Below are 21,976 nucleotides of genomic sequence, written 5' to 3' on the forward strand. Positions count from 1 at the left end.
GCGGTGTGCAGGAGCCCCTGCCATTATTTTGGGTGCCCCCTGCCACAAGCACAAACTTCAGATCCATTAGTGGTCTTAGTGAAGAAGTTAACCCAGCAGGGATACAGACCAGCACTTCTCTTTCATTACCTTCAGAATGCAGAGGGTCAGTAGAGGACAGTGGAGAAATTTCAGCTTCCAAATGATGGCTCAGTCCACAGTGCAAGTAAGGAGCAGAGCCTGCTGATGGTAATGCAGTCTTCCCTGTGCACCTCTGCATTCGCTTTTAGCTGGTATATTCACCTTGGCCGTGTGTGGCGTGTCAGATCAACACTGGCTACGTGGCTCAGGTGTAGGTTCACATCCCTCTGTAACCATTCAGAAAACCTGCTGCAAGCACTGCAGCATCCCAGGTCAAGAACATACCCAGAAAGCCATACAGAAACACAAGTATTTCAGAGTACTGTTCCTATAATCATCTTTCCCAGATGAAGATCCTAATCCTACAGATTCTGCCTTTTTTAGCTGTAATTTCAGTAATTTTTGTTTTAGACAAGTTTTTGGTTGAAGAAAACTTTGGAAGGTTGTCAGATGTTATTTCAGTACCTGGATGGAGGACTTCCATGTTACCAAATATTGCTGGGTTCAATACAGCTGCTTTAACAGTCCTGTATCACTTAAGCATCACCTTAAAAAAAAAAAAAAAAAAAAATTAATGCCCACACAGTCACAGAAGAACTTGAAGCTTTTTGTTTATCCATTTTCTTGGAAATAATTGATAGTCATGCTTTTTTATTTAAATGAAAAAATATTTCACTGTCCACTTTTAAATCATGGAACCATAGAATGGTTTGGGTTGGAAAGAACCTTAAAGGTCATAGAGATCCAACCCCCTTGCAAGGGCAGGGACACCTCCCACTAGACCAGGTTACTCAAAGCCCCATCCAGCCTGGCCTTGAACACTTCCAGGGATCGGGCATCCACAGCTTCCCTGAACAACCTGTTCCAGTGTCTCACCACCCTCACACTTAGGTTAGACATTAGGAAGAAATTCTTTAATCTCCCTCTTTCAGTTTAAATCCGTTACCCCATCCATGTCCATCATCCCTTAAACCTGAATTACAAGTTGCAATCTAATTAATCTATGTGTATTGCTTTAATCTGTATTGAAGCAAACTGCATAGTTGAATCTGTGTAGATAGCAAGGAAAAACTGTGCAGCAGAGATGGCCTCCACACCCATGATAACTGTTTTGGTTGTGTGCGGGATCCTCTGCTTGAGTGTTCTCAGTATATCTAGTTTTAGTGCAAAATACAGTTCTGGACATTCGGGGTGTAATTTGTTGTACCAGAAAAGTAATGGAGTAGGGGGTAGTAATTCACCTCTGTAATACATCTTGTGGATGGCATGGAGAGTCAATAAATGCATTTTTAATGGCACTTTAATCCTTCAACTCTAATTGGCCTTGGAGTACTCTCACCAGTCACAGCTCATGCACTTTGAAGGAAGTTGTGAATCCATCAGGTGATTACGTGTGGGAAGTACAAAGGAGATTTCAGGGAAGAAGATAGGAATAATGTCTCCATGGTAAAGAAGATAATTGTCTTTATAATTATAGTACATATAGTATATGTTTGATCTCAGTAGCATTGTTTAGCAGTTAGTGTATTTTTTGAGTGCATTCGAATTATGTTCTCATAGCTGTATGTTCCTATAGTGCTCAGAAGTTAATTTGAAAGAAGAAAATTCTTTTCATTTTGAAAACTCTACTTTATTCTTTGAAGAAGAGTTAGGATGTCAAACTGGCATGTGAAACAGTATTTGAAAGTTCTCTTACTCTTCTTCTAGGCCATAGAAAAACATCTCATCAGAAAGTCCAACGGAGGACTGACCTTCATTGGGGAGTGGAAGAATGGGCACCTTGAAAGAAAAATGGGCCATTTGACCTGTTTTGCAGGGGGAATGTTTGCCCTTGGAGCAGATGGTTCCAGAGATGATAAAGCTGGACATTATTTGCAGCTTGGAGCTGAAATTGCACACACGTGTCATGAGTCATATGACAGGACAAGTAAGATATCTTGCTAATCCATTTCAGTAGCTGAAATGCAGAAATGGTCATAATTATTTTAAAGATTTGTTGTGAACCTGTGCCTTGTCTAACATGCACCAGTATATTTTTTTTAACATCGTGTATTTACTTCTGATCTACCTTGTGGTGAGTTAATGTAAAACCAGACTTCATATGGTTCCTTCCCGCATGTTTATCCCTATTTTTGGATCAGTCAGCTAAGATAGGTTAAATGGGTACAGGGAGAAAGGACCTTCTGTGAACTTCTGTCCTTCCAGACACATAAGGTAGTTTTTCGTTTTATAAATGCTGTTCTTACAGTTAAATTGAGTGAAAAATGTATAAATACACCTTTTACTGGTTTTTGTAGTAGCACTTTCTGGGTAAGTACAATTAAACTTGAGAAGATGAAGATTAGTATGCAAACTGTGGGATAACCAGACACCTGAATAATGAGAAGGGAATATCAGACTTCACTGTTGTTGGGCTGGAAGTTTCTCAAGGTCAGTCTTTTAGACCAGGTTTATTTTACATCTTGGTTGGTGACCTTGATGCATGAAGTTGAAGTGTGCTGATGATCAGTAGAGTGGCTGTAAGGTCATAAGACACAATTAAAACAGAAGAGTCTCAGAACAGGAAACAGGAAGATCTTAAGGACTGGAATGTCAGAAATAAGTTCATTAGGAAGAAAAGGCAGGGATTCTTTCTGTAAACTGAGAGTTGAAAAATGCTGGTGCAGTCCTAATCTGTATCAGGTGAAGAAATTTCAGCAGATTAGGGAATATTAACACTGCCTTAGAGGGCACATAATTTATCATCCAGAATATGCTGTACAAATCTGAATTTCAAGTAGAACAAATGCAGAGAAGGACCAAAAGAATTATTAGCGTGAGAGCTTTTATCTGACAGTGGGAAAATAAGAGAGGTTGGCCTGCTCAAACTAGAAAAATAATGCCAAAGATGGGAATGAGTTTGTTTTCATCTCAAGGGGTAAACAATGGAAAGAAATAGAATTATTTTAAGATACAAATAACACAGTGGTACCAGAAGCAAGATTTGTAAGCTCACCAGGAATAAAAGTAGGTTGGAAATTGGAAATGGTTTTGTGTAGCCATCAGAGAAGTGAGCTTCTGCAACAACTTCCTAGTAGAAGTAATGGTAACTAAAACTCAAGCATTTTTAAGATGAGAATTCATTTATTTATTCATAGCATTACATCATCTGGTTGTATAACTGCCTGTTGTTTTAAAGAATTCAGTCACATAAGTGACATTTTTGTCTGGGTAGCAACACTATTAAAAGAAAAGGAGAAAATACGAGGTTGCTTATGGAAAAAGGTAGGATATGGTAGCTGTTGTTACAATCTGAAAACCTGCATTTAAATATTTAATTTGACACTTAAAAATAAGCAATGCTAAATTTACAGTTGTTTGAGCAGTCTTGATTTTATTCCTTCAGATGTTTATTCTGTACTCTAAATAAGTCAAAAGATGGGGAAGATAAAAGTTTTGATTACGTTTTTAATGACTGTATCAGAACACTTCCATGCAAGAAAAAGACTGAAAGGTGTACAGACAGCTCTAAATTTGTAATGTTTTCTTCAGTCGTGCAGTCTTAGGAATGTGGAGGGTTTTTTTGTTTGTTTAGGTTATTCTGTTGTTGTTTAATTTTTCTGGACTGTTTTTTCAAAGAAAATAAAGAATTGTGCAAAATGCCAGCTTCATCCTGCTTTTTGCAGCAGGATTTGAGGCATAATTGTACATTTTAATAACAGAACTCTAGCTGGTTGCAGAAAAAAAACTCGTTGCAGTTGTCCTGGTTCAGCTGACAGGCTTATGTTTCAGTCAGCAAAGGGTAGAGCCTCATCTCCCTCTCCTATAGACTTGGGAGAACTCTTGTCCCACTTGGTATTCCCCAGAGGAGCCAAAAGGGTGCTGAGGCTGTGAGCTGAGATAGAAAACCCTTTTCTTCACATGAACCAACCAGGGCTGTTGTTTCTTGTGTCTTCCCAGGGTTGTTCATAATAAACTGCAGTGTATGCCTGGTTCAATTTTAAATCAGTTTAAATCTTTTTTGAAATGGTACTGCTTTAGCTTTGCAGTTTTGCACTATGATGTGAAATTGTTTCTCATCTGCTCTCCCAGCCTAGACTATAGCCTATCAGCCCTGTTAATACTGACAAACCTGGATTGAAGTGTGACCACTATAGCATTATAAAATGGCTTTAGGTGGTTATTTGCAGAGAAGAGTACTCCCCTGAAAGGTACAATGTTCATAGTAGCTTATTTACTGTAGTCAGCTATTAGTAGAAGTGCTCTGATTAACTTTACATCCTTGCTGGCAGATAAAAATTCAATGAGAATGTCACAATATGCAGGGGTCACTCACCCTTGGGTGGTAGAATTTCTTGGTGTGCCTGGTGACATTAGAGGGAGATAAGAGTAAATAATTGAAGATTTAATGCCCCAGCAGGGTACAAAGCAAGAGAAAGTGTCACAGTTTCTGTAGGTGATGCATCACCAGAGCAGCTTCATCACAAATCCAGCTTCATTGGTGGATAAGAGTCATACAGCTAATGAGGTTTACCTGATTTCCAGAAGGCTTTTCAGAAGTTCTCTACTAAGGCCCTTTAAGGATATTAAGCATCTACAGCATAACCAACAAGTACTTACATAGAGAAAAAAGATGGTTGTAGTGCCACAAATAGCTTACAGGGAAATAGTCAACTGGCAATGGACAAAAGGTGGTTAACCAGTGGTATTCTGATATATTTCATATATATTGATATATATGTGTATACAGGTGTACAGCTGTGTAGTATATTTGTATTTTATATTTTAATATGTGTATATTTAAATTGAAAATACATACCTATACACACATATAGAAATGCTCAGGAAAAGGGTAGGAATGGTGAGGTAAGTGTGCTGATTTAAAAAAAAAAAAGTTACTCAGGATAGCAAAGATGAAAGAAGGCTGAAAAATTACACAAGGACCTTATGAGACTGAGTAATTGTGTAATAAATCACTAAATTAAACTCCGTGTAGTTAAATGTAAAGTGAGACACCTATGAAAAATTATTCCTAACCTCACTTATAAAATTATGAGCTCTTACTGGTCATTATAACTCAGGAAGCTGCTCTTGAGATTGTGGAAACATCAGTTCAGTAGCAGTCAGGAAAAACAAAGTGAGAGAGAGCAAAATAGAAAATGTCATTATGTCACTGTGTTAATCTTGTCCACACTTTTAGTGCTGTATTCAGGCTGCTCCTCTCATTTCACAATGGATATAGTAAAATTGGAAGAGTTGCAGAGGAAGGCTAGAAGGAAAATTAAAGGAAGGTATGGAACAATTTCCACTCAAGGAACAACTGAATTGGATAGTATTCCCCTGTGTGGAAAAAGGACATTTTAAGTGGGATACAACAGGTTTGCATAATCACCAAGGGAATGGAGGTTGTTGATAAGAATCAGTTGTTTACTCTCTTCTCCAAGACAAGACCAGAAACTATTGAATTGAGTCTAGTAAGAACCAAGCTGGAGACAGAAAACAACAAAAAAAGCAGTTCTATGTCAAAGAGCTCTTAGAGATGTGAAACTCCTTAGCAGAGGTTTCTTTGGATGTTTAAGGCTTACTAAGTTTTAAGGAAACACCAGGTAATTACTTGGGAAATGGAGCTATTAATAGTTACTGACCACATTAAAAGTATGTCTGGTTTGGGAGAAGCCTTGAGCTCAAAAAAATTGGAGACTGGTAGAGAAGCTGGAAAAAAGTCTCATATACTTGGCCAGTTTTTCTGCTTTCCCATCCTCGTCTGATTTTGCCCATTGTTGGAGGCATGATACTGGATCAGACAGAACTTCCATCTGGTCCAGTATGATCTTCTTAACTCTGGATAGCTAAAACTCTGTATCTGATCTCATTGATTTTGCAGTATTTATTTATTTTTTAATTGAAACTGATAAAATGGCCCATTTTGAAAGAAATATCATAAACATTTCTTGATGGGGTCTTCCTTACCATATGTGTGGCTGAGGCAGAGTGATGGGGTTTTTTTCTGTTGACATCCACAGCTGTACTCTTCTGAAGCAAAAAGATGAAAGAACTTTTTTTGGAGATTTTTCTGCTGGGACACACACTGGGAGCTGCTCATATTTTTCATTGTAGTATTCTAAGGGTCTCCTTTCAAACTCATGAGGCCATGGTTAATTTGAGCTTCTAGCCCACAGGAATTACATGATAACTTGCTTTGATAATTTTTAAAGCTTGAGTGCAGCTTCAAGGTTCAGCACCTTCAGTATTCTCTGCCAAAGCAAAGGGTAGGGTGCAGCTGTAGGCAAGAGTGCATTATTTATGTCCAGTTTAAGGAATAATATGTAGCTCTATTATTAAAAAATAAAATCAAATTGCATCATCATTTTATAGACAATTTTTCTACAGGTACCTCCTTCTTATATGAATAATCTTGCAGATGGTAGCACAGGGCTATTGCAGCTTCCTCTAAGGGTTGAAATAGAGAATCTCTTAGCTCAGAGATTTATTTTCAGGTGTAGCTAAGTTCTCATTGCCTGGTTTTAAACCCTTTACTAGAGGATCACATTACGAAGCACATCAGTTACAGCAGCCTGACAGCATTTCCCTACACCAGGAAAGTTTGGATGAAGATGCAGATTATTTGAGATGATGGTACCTGGTTTTGTTCTAAGATCTTTTCCTGCTGTGCTGGGTGGGATCAAAGGACACCAATTTCTTTATACCCTATAATTTAATGTCTCAATATGTTTATATTCTCAGTATTTTGTTAGTTTTCAAAAGGATTACCCATACCCCTGTCAGGAGAGGTAGTTTTCTCACAGGAATTGTATAAATTATTTATAAGAAAAATTACAGGCCTCAACAATGGGAAAAATTTATGAGACTGCTTAAAGACAAGCTAATTTCTGTTTTCTTCACATATATATGTGTGAAAATATATATATATACAGAGAGAGAGAGAGATCAGTCAGCTCTCCACCCTTGCTGCAGGTATTGGTAAGGAATAATTTTCTTTCTTTTTTTGTTTTGTGTTTTCTTCCCTCTGCAGCATTAAAGCTGGGTCCAGAAGCATTCAAATTTGATGGTGGTGTAGAGGCTGTGGCAGTGCGGCAGAATGAGAAGTATTACATCCTAAGACCAGAGGTGATTGAGACCTACTGGTACATGTGGAGATTCACCCACGATCCCAAGTACAGGCAGTGGGGCTGGGAGGCAACCCAGGTAACTGTGTTAGTTAATCTGTCGGTAATTTAATTCTATTGTATATTTCTTTTGTAGCCACTTTAATTTCATGGGGCTGAAACACTTCAAATGGTAACTGATTTTCAGGAGTTCCTGTAAATCAGGGTACATATGGGGGTGTGTGCACTTATTCTTGATTTACAGCTGCTGAATCAGATGCACAAATGCGAGATGTGTTCAGCATTAGACAGCTGATGGGTTTTAGGCATGAAAATAGAATCCACTGGTCATGACTCCTGTTATCAGTAGTGCACAGCCCTTGAGAGAGGTAATTTATCTTGGGAAATGAAAGTGTATTATAAATAAATTTGTTAAGTATGTGTTTGCACTCAGTTCAGATTAAAAGACAAAGCTATTCTTAGAGTTTCTTATGGTTGGCAGTTAAAACACAAGTGATAGGATAGCTCTTCTCAAATGGTTTGTAGACTAGAGAGAGCTTGTACATACATATATGTGGGTTGGTATCATGTATTTTTCTTTTCTTAGTTGTGTGAGTGGAAGGAAAAAAAAACCACCAGGCAGTTTAGATTTAGAATCATAGAATCATTTTGGTTGGAAAAGACCTTTAAGATCATCAAGTCCAACCATTAACCCAACACTGTCATGGCCACCACTAAATAATGTCTCTTAGCACCACATCTACATGGGTTTGAAATCCCCCCAGGGACAGTGACTCCGCCACTTTCCTGGGCAGCCTGTTCCACTGCCTGACAACCCTTTCAGCAAAGAAATATTTCCTAATACCCAATCTAAACCTCCCCTGGAGCAACTTGAGGCCATTTCCTCTTGTCCTGTCAGTTGTTACTTGGGAGAAGAGACTGACCCCTCCTCGCACCAACCTCCTTTCAGGTAGTTGTAGAGAGCAGTGAGGTCTCCCCTCAGCCTCCTCTTCTCCAGACTGACCCAATTATAACAAAAATTATAACAGCATCACAAGATATAGATCATAAAAGAAAGTCAGTAAGTAAAGGCATGTAAGGCAGAACTTTAAAATTGTTGGTAATGTATTTTACAGATTATTGCTTTTTTTTTTTTGGGAGGGGTGGGGGGTGTAGCTTCTTTCCTGGGTATAAATCTAGGTACTGAAGTTTTAATCAAATTCGTGAGTGTTAAAAATGCTTCTTAATCTTTCTTACTGGAAATGCTTGTACTGATCTACAGAAGATCAAGTTAATTTTAAGACTCTTGACACAGATCTGTGCTTATGACCTTCCTTTTTCTCTCCTTTGTATGTAGATGGAGAACTCCTTTATTTGGTAGCCATAGATCATGGGCTATATGAATAGCTAGGCCTCATTTTCACATGACAATATAATACTCTAATTATTAAAATTATTTTTAACTGCCAAAATGCTTTGCTTCCTAGGGCTGAACTTGTGAGCCTTTTTTGGTCTCCTGTTTCTCACTGCTTCCATCTGCTGGTCAGTACAGGGCTCGTGCAAAACAAGTTTGCTGGCTGAGCAGTTTTCTGGTCATCTTTAAGATCCGTGGTTTACTACAGCTCTTCCACTTCCCAGCTACAGCTCCAGCAGTCTTTGGAAACAGCTCCAAGCCAGTTACAGAGTTAAGAATAAACATTAAAGATAACAAGGCACTAATATAATATTTTTACTACAACCAAAGGAGATGAGGGAAGAGGAGATGAAGAGATTAATCAAGAGCCTGGAGACTTTATTCTGCAGGTGAAAACCAGTTTTGTTCCAGAGAGAAGAAACCCAGAAAAAGTACTTGGAAGCAGAGATGTGTTGAGAAGCCTGTATTCATCAGGTGGAAAATAGTTAAGGCAGGTTCAGAATATTTAGCTTAGCTCTTATCCCTGTCCTTCCCTCAGCACAGTTACAGTTGTGTAGAAGAGTCCAAGTATTTTAAGATTGTGTCTTAGTCTTGGTGAAGTTTTGCCTTACAAACTGTTTTGTTGTAACCATCATTATCTTATGCTGGAGTGTTCCACATTTGTCACATTTGTATTCCAGAATGCGTTGATGCCCCATCCCTGGAAGTGTTCAAGGCCAGGTTGGATGGGGCTCTGAGCAACATGGTCTAGTGGAAGGTATCCCTGCCCATGCAGGGGGTTGGATCTAGGTGATCTTTAAGGTCCCTTCCAGCACAAACTATTCTGTGATTCTCTCCAAAACATCAAACATTGAGTCACATCATCCCTGCTGCCCAAACTCTGCATGTTTCTGTTGTGACCAAAAAATGGATTTAGTAATCTGCTCCTTCCCAGTGTGTGTACTACAAATTGTTGCTGACCTAACACCAGCTCCTGTCAGAAGCTATGGTTGGATGATCCAAGCTGAGATTGGGTCCTTTGTACTATGTTAAAAAAATTACTATTATAAATTTTTTCAGGCCAGGATCTGACTCTGAAGCACACTGCAAAGCATGTCTTTCAATTGCATTTTGTTCAGTTTTCTCCATTTGCCTTCATATCTTGATCCTCATTAATGTTTTCAAACCAAACCCTCCCTTTCTCGCATCCTGTCTTCAATTCTCTGTGTACAGGGTAGGATTTAATTTTATCCTTCTGTCAGTCTGCATCAAAGTTACGTGAGTGAAGCAGCACACGTGCTTAACTGCCTCTGTCCTTACAGAGTGCCTTTTTTTGCTCATTCCCTCAGTCAAAAGTTTCTTTAGCCACCATAGCCATAAAATACTTTTGAACTCTTCATAAATGGTTTTGCATACTCCTCCATGCCATAATTATGGATTTTCTTACCCCACTGTCCTACTGACGCAGAAGGCTGAGAAGCTTTTGTTCCCCAGAGTTTTCTGTTCTGTGCAGATAGAGAATAAGTACTTGTGTTTACTCCTCACACCTACTCACTACTTTTCCTTTTTCCTTACCACACACAGCTCTGGTTGTGTTTATTCCTTCCTTTATAAGTGGAGTTTTCACAGACTATAGAAAGCTTACTACTGAGTCTGCTTACAATGCTAAACAAATTGTATTGTCTCTTGCTGTAAGGCATGTTCTCCGAATGTCTGCACCCATATCAATTCATCATCCTTTAAAAAAAATGTGCTCTAGAATTGCATATTCCAGCTTTTTCCTTTACCCACAGCCCTGTGCAAAAGGAAAATTATATCCCTGCTACTGTTTACTGCCCCCGTGTGTGCATCTGCCACAATATCCTAGCAGGAACTCCTACTGAATTGTCTTATGTGGCCACTGAATTCTTTGAAGTGTCTCTATTTTCCAGGCTAATCTTCTTGTGCAGTTACACAGCCTTTATATCTAGATTTAGGATTATGTGCCTGGTTATATGAAACACTTTGGGTCCCAGTTGCTGCCAGATTACACTGGCTGCTGATCTTCCAGTCGTTTTTGTCAGTAGCAGTGATTGATAAAACTTGAGACCACTCCTTGTGGCTCTCCATGAGAAGCAGCTCTGTTTGGTGATGATTTTACTTTGCTGGTTTGTTCTTAAAGCACTTGTCACTCAATTTTAAATTGAGACAGTGATATTGATAAGGCGTAACATTGCTTTGTCTTATAACAACATCTTATGGTCCATGTCAATTGCTTTAGAAACTTAGAAGTTTCTTACACCACTGCAGTTACCTTAATTTGTCAATTTACAGAGCTCAAAGAATGAAAAATAGCTTGTGAGCAAGATAGTTTTCTATAAAAACATGCTGGTTGGTGTCAATCATCCTCTTATCCTGTATTTTTTACAGTTGTTTTTGTAACTGTTTGGATCTAACATCAGGGATGCCATCCTAAAATTCAGCCTGCCAATCCCTCATAATAGCAGCATTACCTTGATATACCATTCCAGCCTGCTGGGACTCCCCTGTATTCTAGAGTGCAGTAAATTTAGGATCATCTTATCAAGAAGACTGGTCTTCCCCTCTTGAATGAAGAGCATCCAGATGGCAAATCAGATGCCTCTATGCCAAGTACTCTGAGATTTGTGTGAAGGCAGATGTCAAGTGACTTTTAAGCAGTTTGTCTGCAGCACCAGGCTTTTCAGCCAGTGTCCTGAAGTTCTGCACCCCTCTGCATCAAGGACAATTTGCTTACTCATATTTGGATTAATAGCCTTATAGCAATCTTTCTGTGGAATTTTGCCTCTACAGTTCATTACTACCTGCAGTGTCTAGATCTCTGATCAACTAGGATAAATCCTCTGCCTATCCTGGACTCCAGTCTAGCCAGTGCCTGTCTGCTCAGGGAGAAAGATTAAAAAAAAAAAAAAAAAAAAAAAGAGACAAGACTACTTGGCAATTTAAAGGGAAAAAAATAATCAGTATAAATCATGCATTTTATTTCTTTAGGCTTATAAGCCTGCTAGCTTCACTGGTATTGCATTTAGTTACCCAAGCATGGCACCTCTACAGCAGAGAGCGGGATGTCAGTGCAATCTCTTGTCTGCAGTTTCCAGAATAAACCAGTTGAAGGAGACAGTGTTCTAACAGTGGTACCATTTGATACCATTTTGCCACAATCACAGGTTTTTCCTGTCTGAGCTGTGGCTCACAGTGTGAGTGTTGTTAAATTGTAGACCAGAGAAACACCCGCAAGGTCAAACTCTGCATGCTGGAAATTTTGGCAGGACTGCAACCATTGGAGCTTTACCCTGTGTCTCACCACACTCCAGAGCACAGACAAGGTCGTGATCTGTAGTATTATAAAAAAGGTGGTAGTGGGAAAAGGAGGCACTTAATTTCCTGCCTAGAAAACAAAGTATTTTGTTTATTCATATCACACCTTAGTGGCTGTGGGACTTGTGAGAAACATGCAAATGGTTCCATAAACAGCACATGCATTATTTCTTCAGAAGTTGGCCAAGCAATTAATTATTTTCCTTTTGTTGTTGTTGTTTCTGGTTGGGTTTTTTTGTGTTTGTCATTGTTTTGTTGTTTGTTTTGTTTCATTTGGTTTTTGTTTTGGCTGCCATGTGGTAGGTAGCATCACTTGTGATGTGCAAAAGCAGGCAGCCAAAGAGATGATAATGCATGTGATGCTGTTGAGCCAGATGTATCACATACACCTTGCTAAGTTAAAAGCTGGTCAACCCAAATCTCAACATGTGAAGAGTCTCAGCCTGCATCAGCAATCAGATCTAAAAATAATTCATCCAGACATTTTACCCTTTTAGGCTCAAATCACAACAAAAAAAAAGGGATTGTTCTATGTAAACTTGGAGAAAGCTTTATTTTAGATAAGGAATTACAGTGAGAAGTAGATTTTTTTTTCCAAAAAAGACCTTTCTTGGCATAAGCTGGGGCCCTTCAGCCACAGCCATTCCAGTAGCATCCTTTTGCCAGTCTCTCCTCTTGCTTCTTTAAAAATACTGATATTCAGAAATTTGAAATAACTTTGTACAGTTTGGATTATTCTTTGGCCCATGAACAACCTCACATTTTCACAGGGTAAATATGTATACTAGGAGGAGGCTAGCTGTAGTACCTGGCCTGCTGTGACTTACTTGTCCTAGGCTCATTAGCCTTCTCACTCCTCCTGGTTTCAGTGTTGCCATCTGCCAGCATTCTTCATGCATGTGTCCAATGGAATATTCTCCTTTGTTTCCCAGTATTTCTAGTATGTAGAGGATCTTGAAGAGTTAACTTTGATTGAACTTGTTTTCTCTGCATAAAAAGGGACATCATTCCAAACTTATTTGCTCCCCTGCCTTGACTCTCCTCAGCTTCTGTTGAGTATAACTAGCAAAAATCAGAATTGATGAAAATCTGGGCCTAAAGCACCATGGGGAGAGAAACTTCATACAGGCTAACAGGCTGAATCATAGATTACTGAACTACAGGTAGCTACGTTTAGTAGCTGGTAATGACAGACATCCCGAGCCCAACATTTTCCTTCATCACTCTGCCTTTTCTGTCCCTGCAAGAATCTATTAGAAGAGATGGTGTCTGCTGAGGAAGCACTGCCAAAGCAGCAGGGAGGCACAAATAACCTGTGAATCATTTGAAAGTAATTTCTTTGGGGCCTGGTTTAATGACTGCTATCTGTGTGTGCTGTAAGGTCATGCATGTGAGTTGAATATTGAACGCATAGGCGAGAGATGCTCTGAGCTACTAACTTGTTCTTTCCAGTCTCCTCCTCTTCCATTGTGCTTTTTGCAGTATTCCTGTGTTGGAGGTGACTAGCTGGATGATTTGTGAATCACAGACCTATTGGCCCCTTTCTGCATAGGATGTGGGGTTATGGCTTTTAAACTGGAAGAGGGCAGATTTAGGTTAGACATTAGGAGGAAATTCTTCACTATGAGGGTGGTGAGACACCAGAACAGGTTGCCCAGGGAAACTGTGGAGTCCCAATCCCTGGAAGTGGTCAAGGCCAGGTTGGATGGGGCTCTGAGCAACCTGATCTAGTGGGAGGTGTCCCTGTCCATGCAGGGGCGTTAGATCTAGAAGATCTTTGAGGTCCCTTCCAACCCAAACCATTTTATGATTCTATGAGATGGAAGTGTGGGGAGAAAGCAGCAGCTCAAAGACTTTATAAGATGAAATCAACAGTCCCTAAAGATGAGTGCAGTATTTTATTCTACTTTCAGTAAGCCCCTATTGCTAGCTACTAGTTACTGAGTTCCAATAATTCTTCAGACTCTTCCAGCTGCAAAATCCAGGGATGTCTGTCATCTTTCTGTGCACCTCATAGCACGTGGTAGATTGATTGACTGATGGATGTTCTACTCAGTGTTACCTATGAGGAGTCATACCAGCTCAGATCAAGAGTCTATTGAGTCCATATCCTGCCATCAGTATCAGTTCACAGTAAACACCCAGGAAAGAAAGTATTCTTCCCCAGGATACTTTCTTAGCATCTAGCAGTTTGCCACACGTGGTGTCAATAGTAGCCCTGAAGGGATTTTACTTCTCTATGTGTGCAGTCCCTTTTTAGTGTATTGGGTTTTTTTGTCAGCTTCAACTGTTAACATCCACAGTATCCTCTGTTAAAGAGACTCACAGCAGAACAGTGCAGCATGGAAAGAACTACCTCCTTTTTTGACCAAGCCTGATCCTTTAATGTTTCCCAATTTTGCTCTACAATTAAATGCTCCCTTTCCTCTTTGCAGGCAATTGACAAGTACTGCCGAGTCAGTGGTGGCTTCTCTGGTGTCAAGGATGTCTACTCCTCATCTCCTACATACGATGATGTACAGCAGAGCTTTTTCCTTGCTGAAACTTTGAAGTAAGTTCTCTTCACTCTTGTGTATTCCTGTAAAAGCTGGCATCTAAATTCTAGGAAGAATACCGTGGCTCAACAAAAAAATCTGTTGTCTGGGCAGGATGGTTTAGGGTTTGGTCTTTCTTCCCAGCTTCTGGGTCCCGGAACAGCCCATTTTACCAGTAGAAAATACAAGCAGAATTTCCCATACAAGAAGCTTATGCTGAGAGAGCTTTAGGTTTTAAGACTTCTATTTTATTGTTGGCATCACAGTGGAGGAGAGCCTATGTCCTCTCAAGATACTCCCTTTGCAGAAGACATATTTTTTAAAATACACTAACTTGACATGTCTTGTACAAGTATGTGCCACGCTATGGTATTGTAGAACCTGCTTTTTCTGTGGGCTTCACTGGGAGAAAGTAAATGTATGGAACAAAAGTCCTTCGTGCCCTTGGATGATTTTTCTGTATTTATCCCACAGCTTATTTTTCTAGAACGCTTTTAGTTGTAAGCAAGAATGTGAAGTCTTTTTTAGAATCTCTTACACACTTAAGTATTTTCAGTTCAGTCAGTAGGACACATGTAATCCATCCTAGAGGCTAATGCACTCTGTTGCATATTTGGTTCGAGGCAAAATGCTCAGTCATTTGTCTTCCATCATGTTTATTTTTAATTAATAATAAAACCTGCTATACTACAATATGTCATAACAATAACTGGTATACAGACTGAAATATGTTATGGAGACGTTATTAAAGCACTTGTTTTTAAAGCTGAGCTAGCATGTCATGGCTCCTTATCCCCTTCATCATTGACACAGAACCCCTCTCCAGAGCACCCTTTTGTCACACAGTTGTGATCACTCTGGGGTTTTACCTCTGAAGCAGTGTGTTCTAATTTGTGACAATTTTCTAGATGCTCAAGTTGTATCAGCAAATTTGGTAATACAGTTCTGGCATTGAAATTATCTAAGATTCCTGTTTTGATTACCTCCCTGAAATCTTGTGAAGTTTACACTTTTGGAAGCAAAATGCCCAAGTTGGCTATATTCCCTACCCCATATGGTTTTTTTCCTCCTGTGTAACAGTATGGAGAACGTTTTATTTAGTTAAATCCATAGACAGAAATCACTGCTGGCAATGTGAAGGAGCCCAGAGCTGCTTTTAGAAGACTTAGTTGTAGCCTCTGCTTACATATCCATGTCACTTTCTGCCACCGTGTGATGGAAGGGATGATCCATATGTTGTTGATAAACCTGTCAGCAACGAAGACCCATTAAGGTCTTAAAGACCCTTTTTGTCTTTTCAACCCAGCTATACAACAAAAAAACACCTGTAGCCATTTGGTAGTCTAGCATGTCACGCAGGCTTTGTGGAATAAATAGGGTTTCTACACAACAGCAAACTTTACAGGATCAGCAATATCCAATTTTCAGGTTTTAGCTGTAGCTGATGCATGTGAAGATGGATGTGGGATACTGGGAGCTCAAAATGTACCAGGCAGAAAGCATGTCCTGACAGTGGCAGTACAGGGGCTTTGGGCTCCACAACACTGATGTCATCTACCTGGATTTGTGCAAGGCGTTTGACACTGTTCTGCACAACATCCTGGTCTCCAAAATGACAAGACGCATGGATTTGACAGATGGACCACTCAGTAGATAAGTAATTGGCTGGATGACTGCAGTGTTGTGGTCAATGGTTCAGTGTCCAAGTGGAGACAAGTGCCATTCCCCAGGGGTTAGTACTGAGACCAGTGCTGTTCAACATCTTTGTTGGAGACATGGACAGTGGGGTGTAGTGTATCCTCAGCACGTTTGCTGATGACACCAAGCTGTGTGGTGTGGTTGACACCCTAGAGGGAAGGGATGCCATCCAGAGGGACACTGACAGGCTGGAGAGGTGGCCAGTGCCAACCTCATGAAGTTCAACAAGGCCAAGTGCAAGGTCCTGCACCTGGGTTGGCACAACCCCAGGCACAAATAGAGGCTGGGGGGAGAATGGCTGGAGAGCAGTCCTGAGGAGGAGGACTTGGGGATGGTAGTAGATGAGAAGCTCGACATGAGCCACCAGTGTGTGCTGGAGCCCAGAGAGCAACTGCATCCTGGGCTGCATCAAAAGCAGTGTGGCCAGCAGGGCCAGGGAGGGGATTCTGCCCCTCTGCTCTGCTCTGGTGAGACCCCACCTGGAGTACTGTGTACAGTTCTGGTGCCCTCAGCACAAGAAAGATATGGACCTGTTGAAGAGGGTCCAGAGAAGGGCCACCAAGATGATCAGAGGGCTGGAGCACCTGTGCCGTGAAGATGCTGGGAGAGTTGTGGTTATTTCAGCCTGGAGAAGAGAAGGCTCTGGGGACCTTACAGCAGCCTTCCAGTAGTTGGGGGGGCTACAGGAAAGCTGGGGAGGAGCTTTTCATCAGAGAAGATAGTGATAGGACAAGGGGTAATGGTTTTAAACTGAGAGAAGGGAGATTTAGGTTAGATATTAGGAAGAAATTCTTGACCGTGAGGGTAGTAAGGTGCTGGAACAGGTTTCCTAGGGAGGTTGTGGAAGCCCCTGGAGGTGTTCAAGGCCAGGTCAGATGAGGCTTGTGCAGCCTGGTCTAGTGTGAGGTGTCCCTGCTCATAGCAGGGGGTTGGAACCTGATGATCTTTCAGGTCCCTTCCAACCTTAACCATTTTATCATTCTGTGATAAATACATTTGACAGTTCAGAGCAAAAAGGGGCTCTTGAGTTCATAACACTTAAGGGAAGAGTATGGCCATTTAGTCCTTTTGCTCACTCCTTACCAGTCACAGTACTTCCTTTCCCCATGTTATCATTATAAAAAGAAGGTCACCCACTGTTGCTTCCTCTGTTGTCTTCATTAATTTTATTTCAGTTACTCCTTCAGTTCCATTTTCTGAAGCCTAAAAGCTATACTCCTGAAGAGAGAGACTTTCAAACAGGTCCAGTCAGAGAAACAGTACCTCCCCAGCAGATGATTTGATATGATTGATCTGCCTATAAAAGCCAAATCAGAGAATGAAGTCTGCTCCTAAGGGACTTCTGCGGTGACAAGGCTGACCTTTGGAATATTGCCAGAGTCCTGTCTGCATCTTAAATAATCACAAGGAGATCTGAATATTCCCTGATGCATCACTCAGTATCTGAATGTGCTGGAGTGCAGGCCCTGCAAAAGAAGGCAGTTCTAGGGAACTCAGAACTCAGAAACGTTTATTGGCTTTTGGTTTGGATCATTTCCCATTTGCAGGACAAAATGAAGTTTTATTGGAGAGCAGGATATTAGATATTTGATGTTGATGCAATAACCAAACCTGAAACTGGTATCACCTTGAGGTAGAGAACATAAAGTCAGGATAGCTCCAATGGCTATGAAAATGAAGACAGAAGGGCTGGGTGTGATGCCATGAGAAAAATGGAGAAGGCTCCAAGGAGACCTTATTGCCACCTTTCAATACTTAAAAGGGGACTTAAAAGAAAAATGGGCACCATCTTTTTAGCAGGGCCTGTTGTGATAGGACAAGGGGTAATGCTTGTAAACTAAAATAAGGTAGATTTAGACTAGATATAAGGAAGATGTATTTTCCAGTGGTGGTGGTGAAACACTGGAACAGGTTGCCCAGAGAGGTGGTAGATGCATCATCCCTGGAAATATTCAAGGTCAGGTTGGACGGGGCTCTGAGCAACCTGATCTAGCTGAAGGTGTCCTTGTTTGCTGCAGGGGGGGTTGGACTAGATGACCTCTAAAGGTCACTGCCCACCACAATGTTTATGAATTCCTTCTGCACAATATATTCATAGAATCATAGAATGCCAGGTTAGAAGGGACCTCGAGGATCATCTGGTCCAACCTTTGGCCCATTTCCTGAACCTACTTCCAAAAAAAAAAGTTATTTGGAGAGATTAAAATTGTCTTCATAACAACTTTTAATTGAAGGACTTGATAATGATAAAAATGACCTTTCAGATCATTATCACAGGGAAGGTTGTGTGGGTGCTGTATGAAGATTGAAAGCAAGTAAATCGTTTATTATACCCTTAGCTGCTTCAGGCTGGTTGGGCCTGAAGCTTCTGTGTTGCCCCTTCCTGCCTGTTGCTCTGCTTTAATACCCACAATTTTTCCTCTCTGTCTTTATATCTAGGTATTTGTATCTGCTTTTCTCCAATGATGACCTCCTACCACTAGACAACTGGGTTTTTAATACAGAAGCTCATCCTCTGCCTGTTTTACATTTAGCCAACACCACACTGTCAGGAAATCCTGCATATCGATAAAAACAGCTCCGTGAAGAGGAAAAGAGACTGTTTTCAGCTCTGATTTGTTTACATGGACCACTTGAGACTTTAGGCAGGAAAGGAGACAGACACTTGAAAAAACTAGACTTCTGACTCAAGCAAATACCGGCGTGAGAAACAAAGCTCTTCAACATATAGATAAGTTAAAGCTGAAAAAAAACAAGTTCTGTTTTATACATGACCAAAACATGTTAGTGTGGTATTTGCAGGACAGAGCCTTCATATGCTTTGAACCCTAACAAGACATGGAATCTACTGTTTCACATAAACACAGCAGCATAAGGAAGAAGAGGCTTTCCCACCCAGGGAGAGGAACTTGCAAGGAACAACACACCAGTCACCTCTTCAGATCGGGTGGGTTCCAAATACCTAGATTTTTTTTTTACCTTTTTTTTTTGTGTTTGATGATGGCATGAACAAAGCAACAACAAAAGCAACATCACTGCACCAGCAGCATCAGGATTTGAATTTTTTTTCTGTACCTGTCTGAATTTTCTAAGGAGCATTGTTTGGCCAGACTGGCAGCCATTCTCAAGGCCTCTAAGCTATTAAAATTAAACTATAAACTATAAAAAAAAATTGCCTTCTTACTTTCCCTTTTCAAAATAATGCTGAAAGGTCTCTGTTGTATGCTGACATCCAAAAAAACCCAACTATTAAGTATTTGATTTGTAGTTCACTGTCAGCAATGAGGGCTTAGTTCCTTTGGTAAGCAACAGTCACAGAGTTTGGAGCATATCACAGGGGTAGGAAAGAGCCTAAGTTTCCCTTCCTCACAAGTCCCATCACGTGGGAAAAACACCTCTTTCTCTTATTTCTGGTTTGTTTAGCTAAATAAAGAGAGATTACAACATGAGAAAAATAATCTCTCATTATTTATGTAACAGGATACAGTGTATAGCACTTAAAAATAGTCCCCTTGAGCTAAGCAGCAGGAGTTTGTTGCTTTGTATTTTTCCACACAATTGGGATTTTCCAAAAAAAGTTAAATTTCAGTCTTTGGATACTATTCATTGTAGCTTCTTTTGCAGGTACATGTATGACAGAAGACCAAAACTGCCTTTGATTTAATTTACAGAACTCCTTTGTACTGGTGCTCCAGGACAAAGCCAACATGATTTTCTTTGGACATATGAGTGGAAAAAAGAAACCCAAGAGTCTCTTCTTCCATTTTTTTTTTATAAGAAATGAGATACTGTTACCTGCATGTTTGGTTTTTTTCCAAGTACTGATAGGCTGGGCTGGACAGTATCATTTAAATGGAGTCTCCTTCAGTATTCCCTTATTTGCTAAAAGAAGTTGCATCATTTCAAGTATATCTCAATCTCTTTTTTTTTACTGTTGTTCCAAAATCCTTACAGGGAATGAGTGCAATTTCCCCTGCTCATAAAATGTTTATATATCAAGTTTCCTATAAAAAAGCTTTTCTTTCCATCATATTATAATATATCTGACTGTATATTATAGTAAAATTTCCCCCATAAATATTTTTCCCTTGTCTTGAACACTATTTAGACATAGAAATCATCATATGATCAAAGAAAAAATGCTATCACGTGCTTTTTTACAGGCAGTTACTTTAGTTTAAGAGGAGGAAGACCTTGGAAGAACCTCCAATCTCAATGTTTTTACCTTTTACCTTAATTACTTAGTTACTGTAATTTGCTGCAGTATCTTAAAAACAATTTGAGAACTGATAAAATAATTTAGATGGTAAATAATATTGATTCAAGGAATTTGTTTTTAAAAATTAGAAGTTGTTTAATAAATTAATTCTTCTTCCTGGTCACACATTATTTTTCTAATTAATCCTCAGTGACTTACTGCATAGCTAGTCATTTTCCAAAGTTCAGATAAGTTATGTTTTCATACTGAGTTTTTTTCATCCCATGAGAATTGTTACTAGTTTAAAACTGCAATCAGTTGCCTTGTTCTCCTAAATCTCTTTGGGTTCAAAGAAGAAAGAGGAAAAGCAGATTCTTCTATTAAAGAAAAAAAAAAGGCACTTCACACCCTATATACCCATCCCCAGACACCTCCTGAAAAAGGCAGATGTAGAATGGCTGCCAGTCTGTTCAGATAAAGGTCAAGGACAGAATTCTGGAGTCCCAGAAACAGCAAACTTCTCTGCACGGTTTGCTGCTCTTCCACCCTCCTATTGTGAATTAAAGAGCAACCCTTCAAATTAATTCCTCCATGAATCCCAGTGGATTAACTCACTGCCACAAGAATGCTTGAATTGAGGACCTAAGCCATTTCATGTTATGGGATGGTAATTTTCACAAAGCAGGTGTACAGTACTGCTATTTTTTCTCTCTGTAGACAAGCAGCGGGTACCAAATAAAGGACACTTGTTTCTCATTTTCCAGTTACCCCAATGGCTGTCCATTTCTACTCTATCACTCTTTAAAATACAAACTATCTGTTTCTTCCAGAAGCTACTGATGGGCATAATCTATCAAAAATAATGCATTTTATGGACTAATTGCTGTGTCGTTCATTAATCTCTCCAGCCTGAGGTTTCCTAGAGCAAGCTGAGTTTGGAGGTAATGGGTTCTGAGTGAGGTGGCTGCGTAATAACCAAGCACCACAGATACTGGAACTTCTGACTGAAGTGACTTGCCCTTGTCTTCAGTCCTTGAGAGTAGGTCCTTGAGTCTTGAGAGTAGGTTCTGACCCACAGAATGGCATCATGTGCAACCCAAAGTTCAGACTGTTTTCCCTCTGGGTACATAAGGTACAGTAGAATATTGCCATTTTCATTCTGTTGCTGCTGTCTTACATACTTTCATGAAGATAGAGTGTAAATTTAAGCACAAAATGACTTTTTAGTCCTAGTTGTTTCAGTCTTGCACTGTATTCTCTAACAAAACAATCCGTTTTCTTTAGGTAGCTGTCCCACTTTAGCAATCTCTACAATACCCTTTCCTCTTACAGGATGAAATAAAGAATAGAAAATCACAGATGGTTTTGGCACACTGGATTTGGGCAAGAGCCTGGGAGCCCCAGAATTGTCTATTTCCTGTTTGCATGCTGTCAAAACAAGAATGTTCAATTCTTTTCTTAATCCAAGCCTCAAGCTTGCCTGTTGGTCAGGATCTGATCAGTATGTTCTCCTAACACTTAGAGCTTGACATTTCAAAGAAGCCAGTTTTCTGCAGCTTCCATTGACCACCTGGAGCTGTGTGTGTCCTGCACTCAAGAAGTCAGCTTCTTA

At 40.0% G+C, this 21,976-nt stretch overlaps 1 protein-coding gene across 1 annotated transcript in view; it reads left to right on the plus strand.

The window, feature by feature from the left end:
- The window catches only part of MAN1A2 (mannosidase, alpha, class 1A, member 2), a gene marked incomplete at its 5' end in the record, with an annotated part of 144,703 nt that extends 125,626 nt beyond the window's left edge, over nt 1–19,077 (plus strand). The window contains 4 exons of the mRNA XM_009993415.1: nt 1,828–2,047; nt 7,133–7,305; nt 14,370–14,485; nt 18,606–19,077. Of these exons, the coding sequence (XP_009991717.1) occupies nt 1,828–2,047; nt 7,133–7,305; nt 14,370–14,485; nt 18,606–18,738 (642 nt within the window). The remainder of the gene's footprint in view (nt 1–1,827; nt 2,048–7,132; nt 7,306–14,369; nt 14,486–18,605) is intronic.
- Nucleotides 19,078–21,976: the final 2,899 nt, after the last annotated feature.

Source organism: Chaetura pelagica, unplaced genomic scaffold (genome assembly GCF_000747805.2).
Source record: "Chaetura pelagica isolate M959 unplaced genomic scaffold, ChaPel_1.0 scaffold101, whole genome shotgun sequence".
NCBI lineage: Eukaryota > Metazoa > Chordata > Aves > Apodiformes > Apodidae > Chaetura > Chaetura pelagica.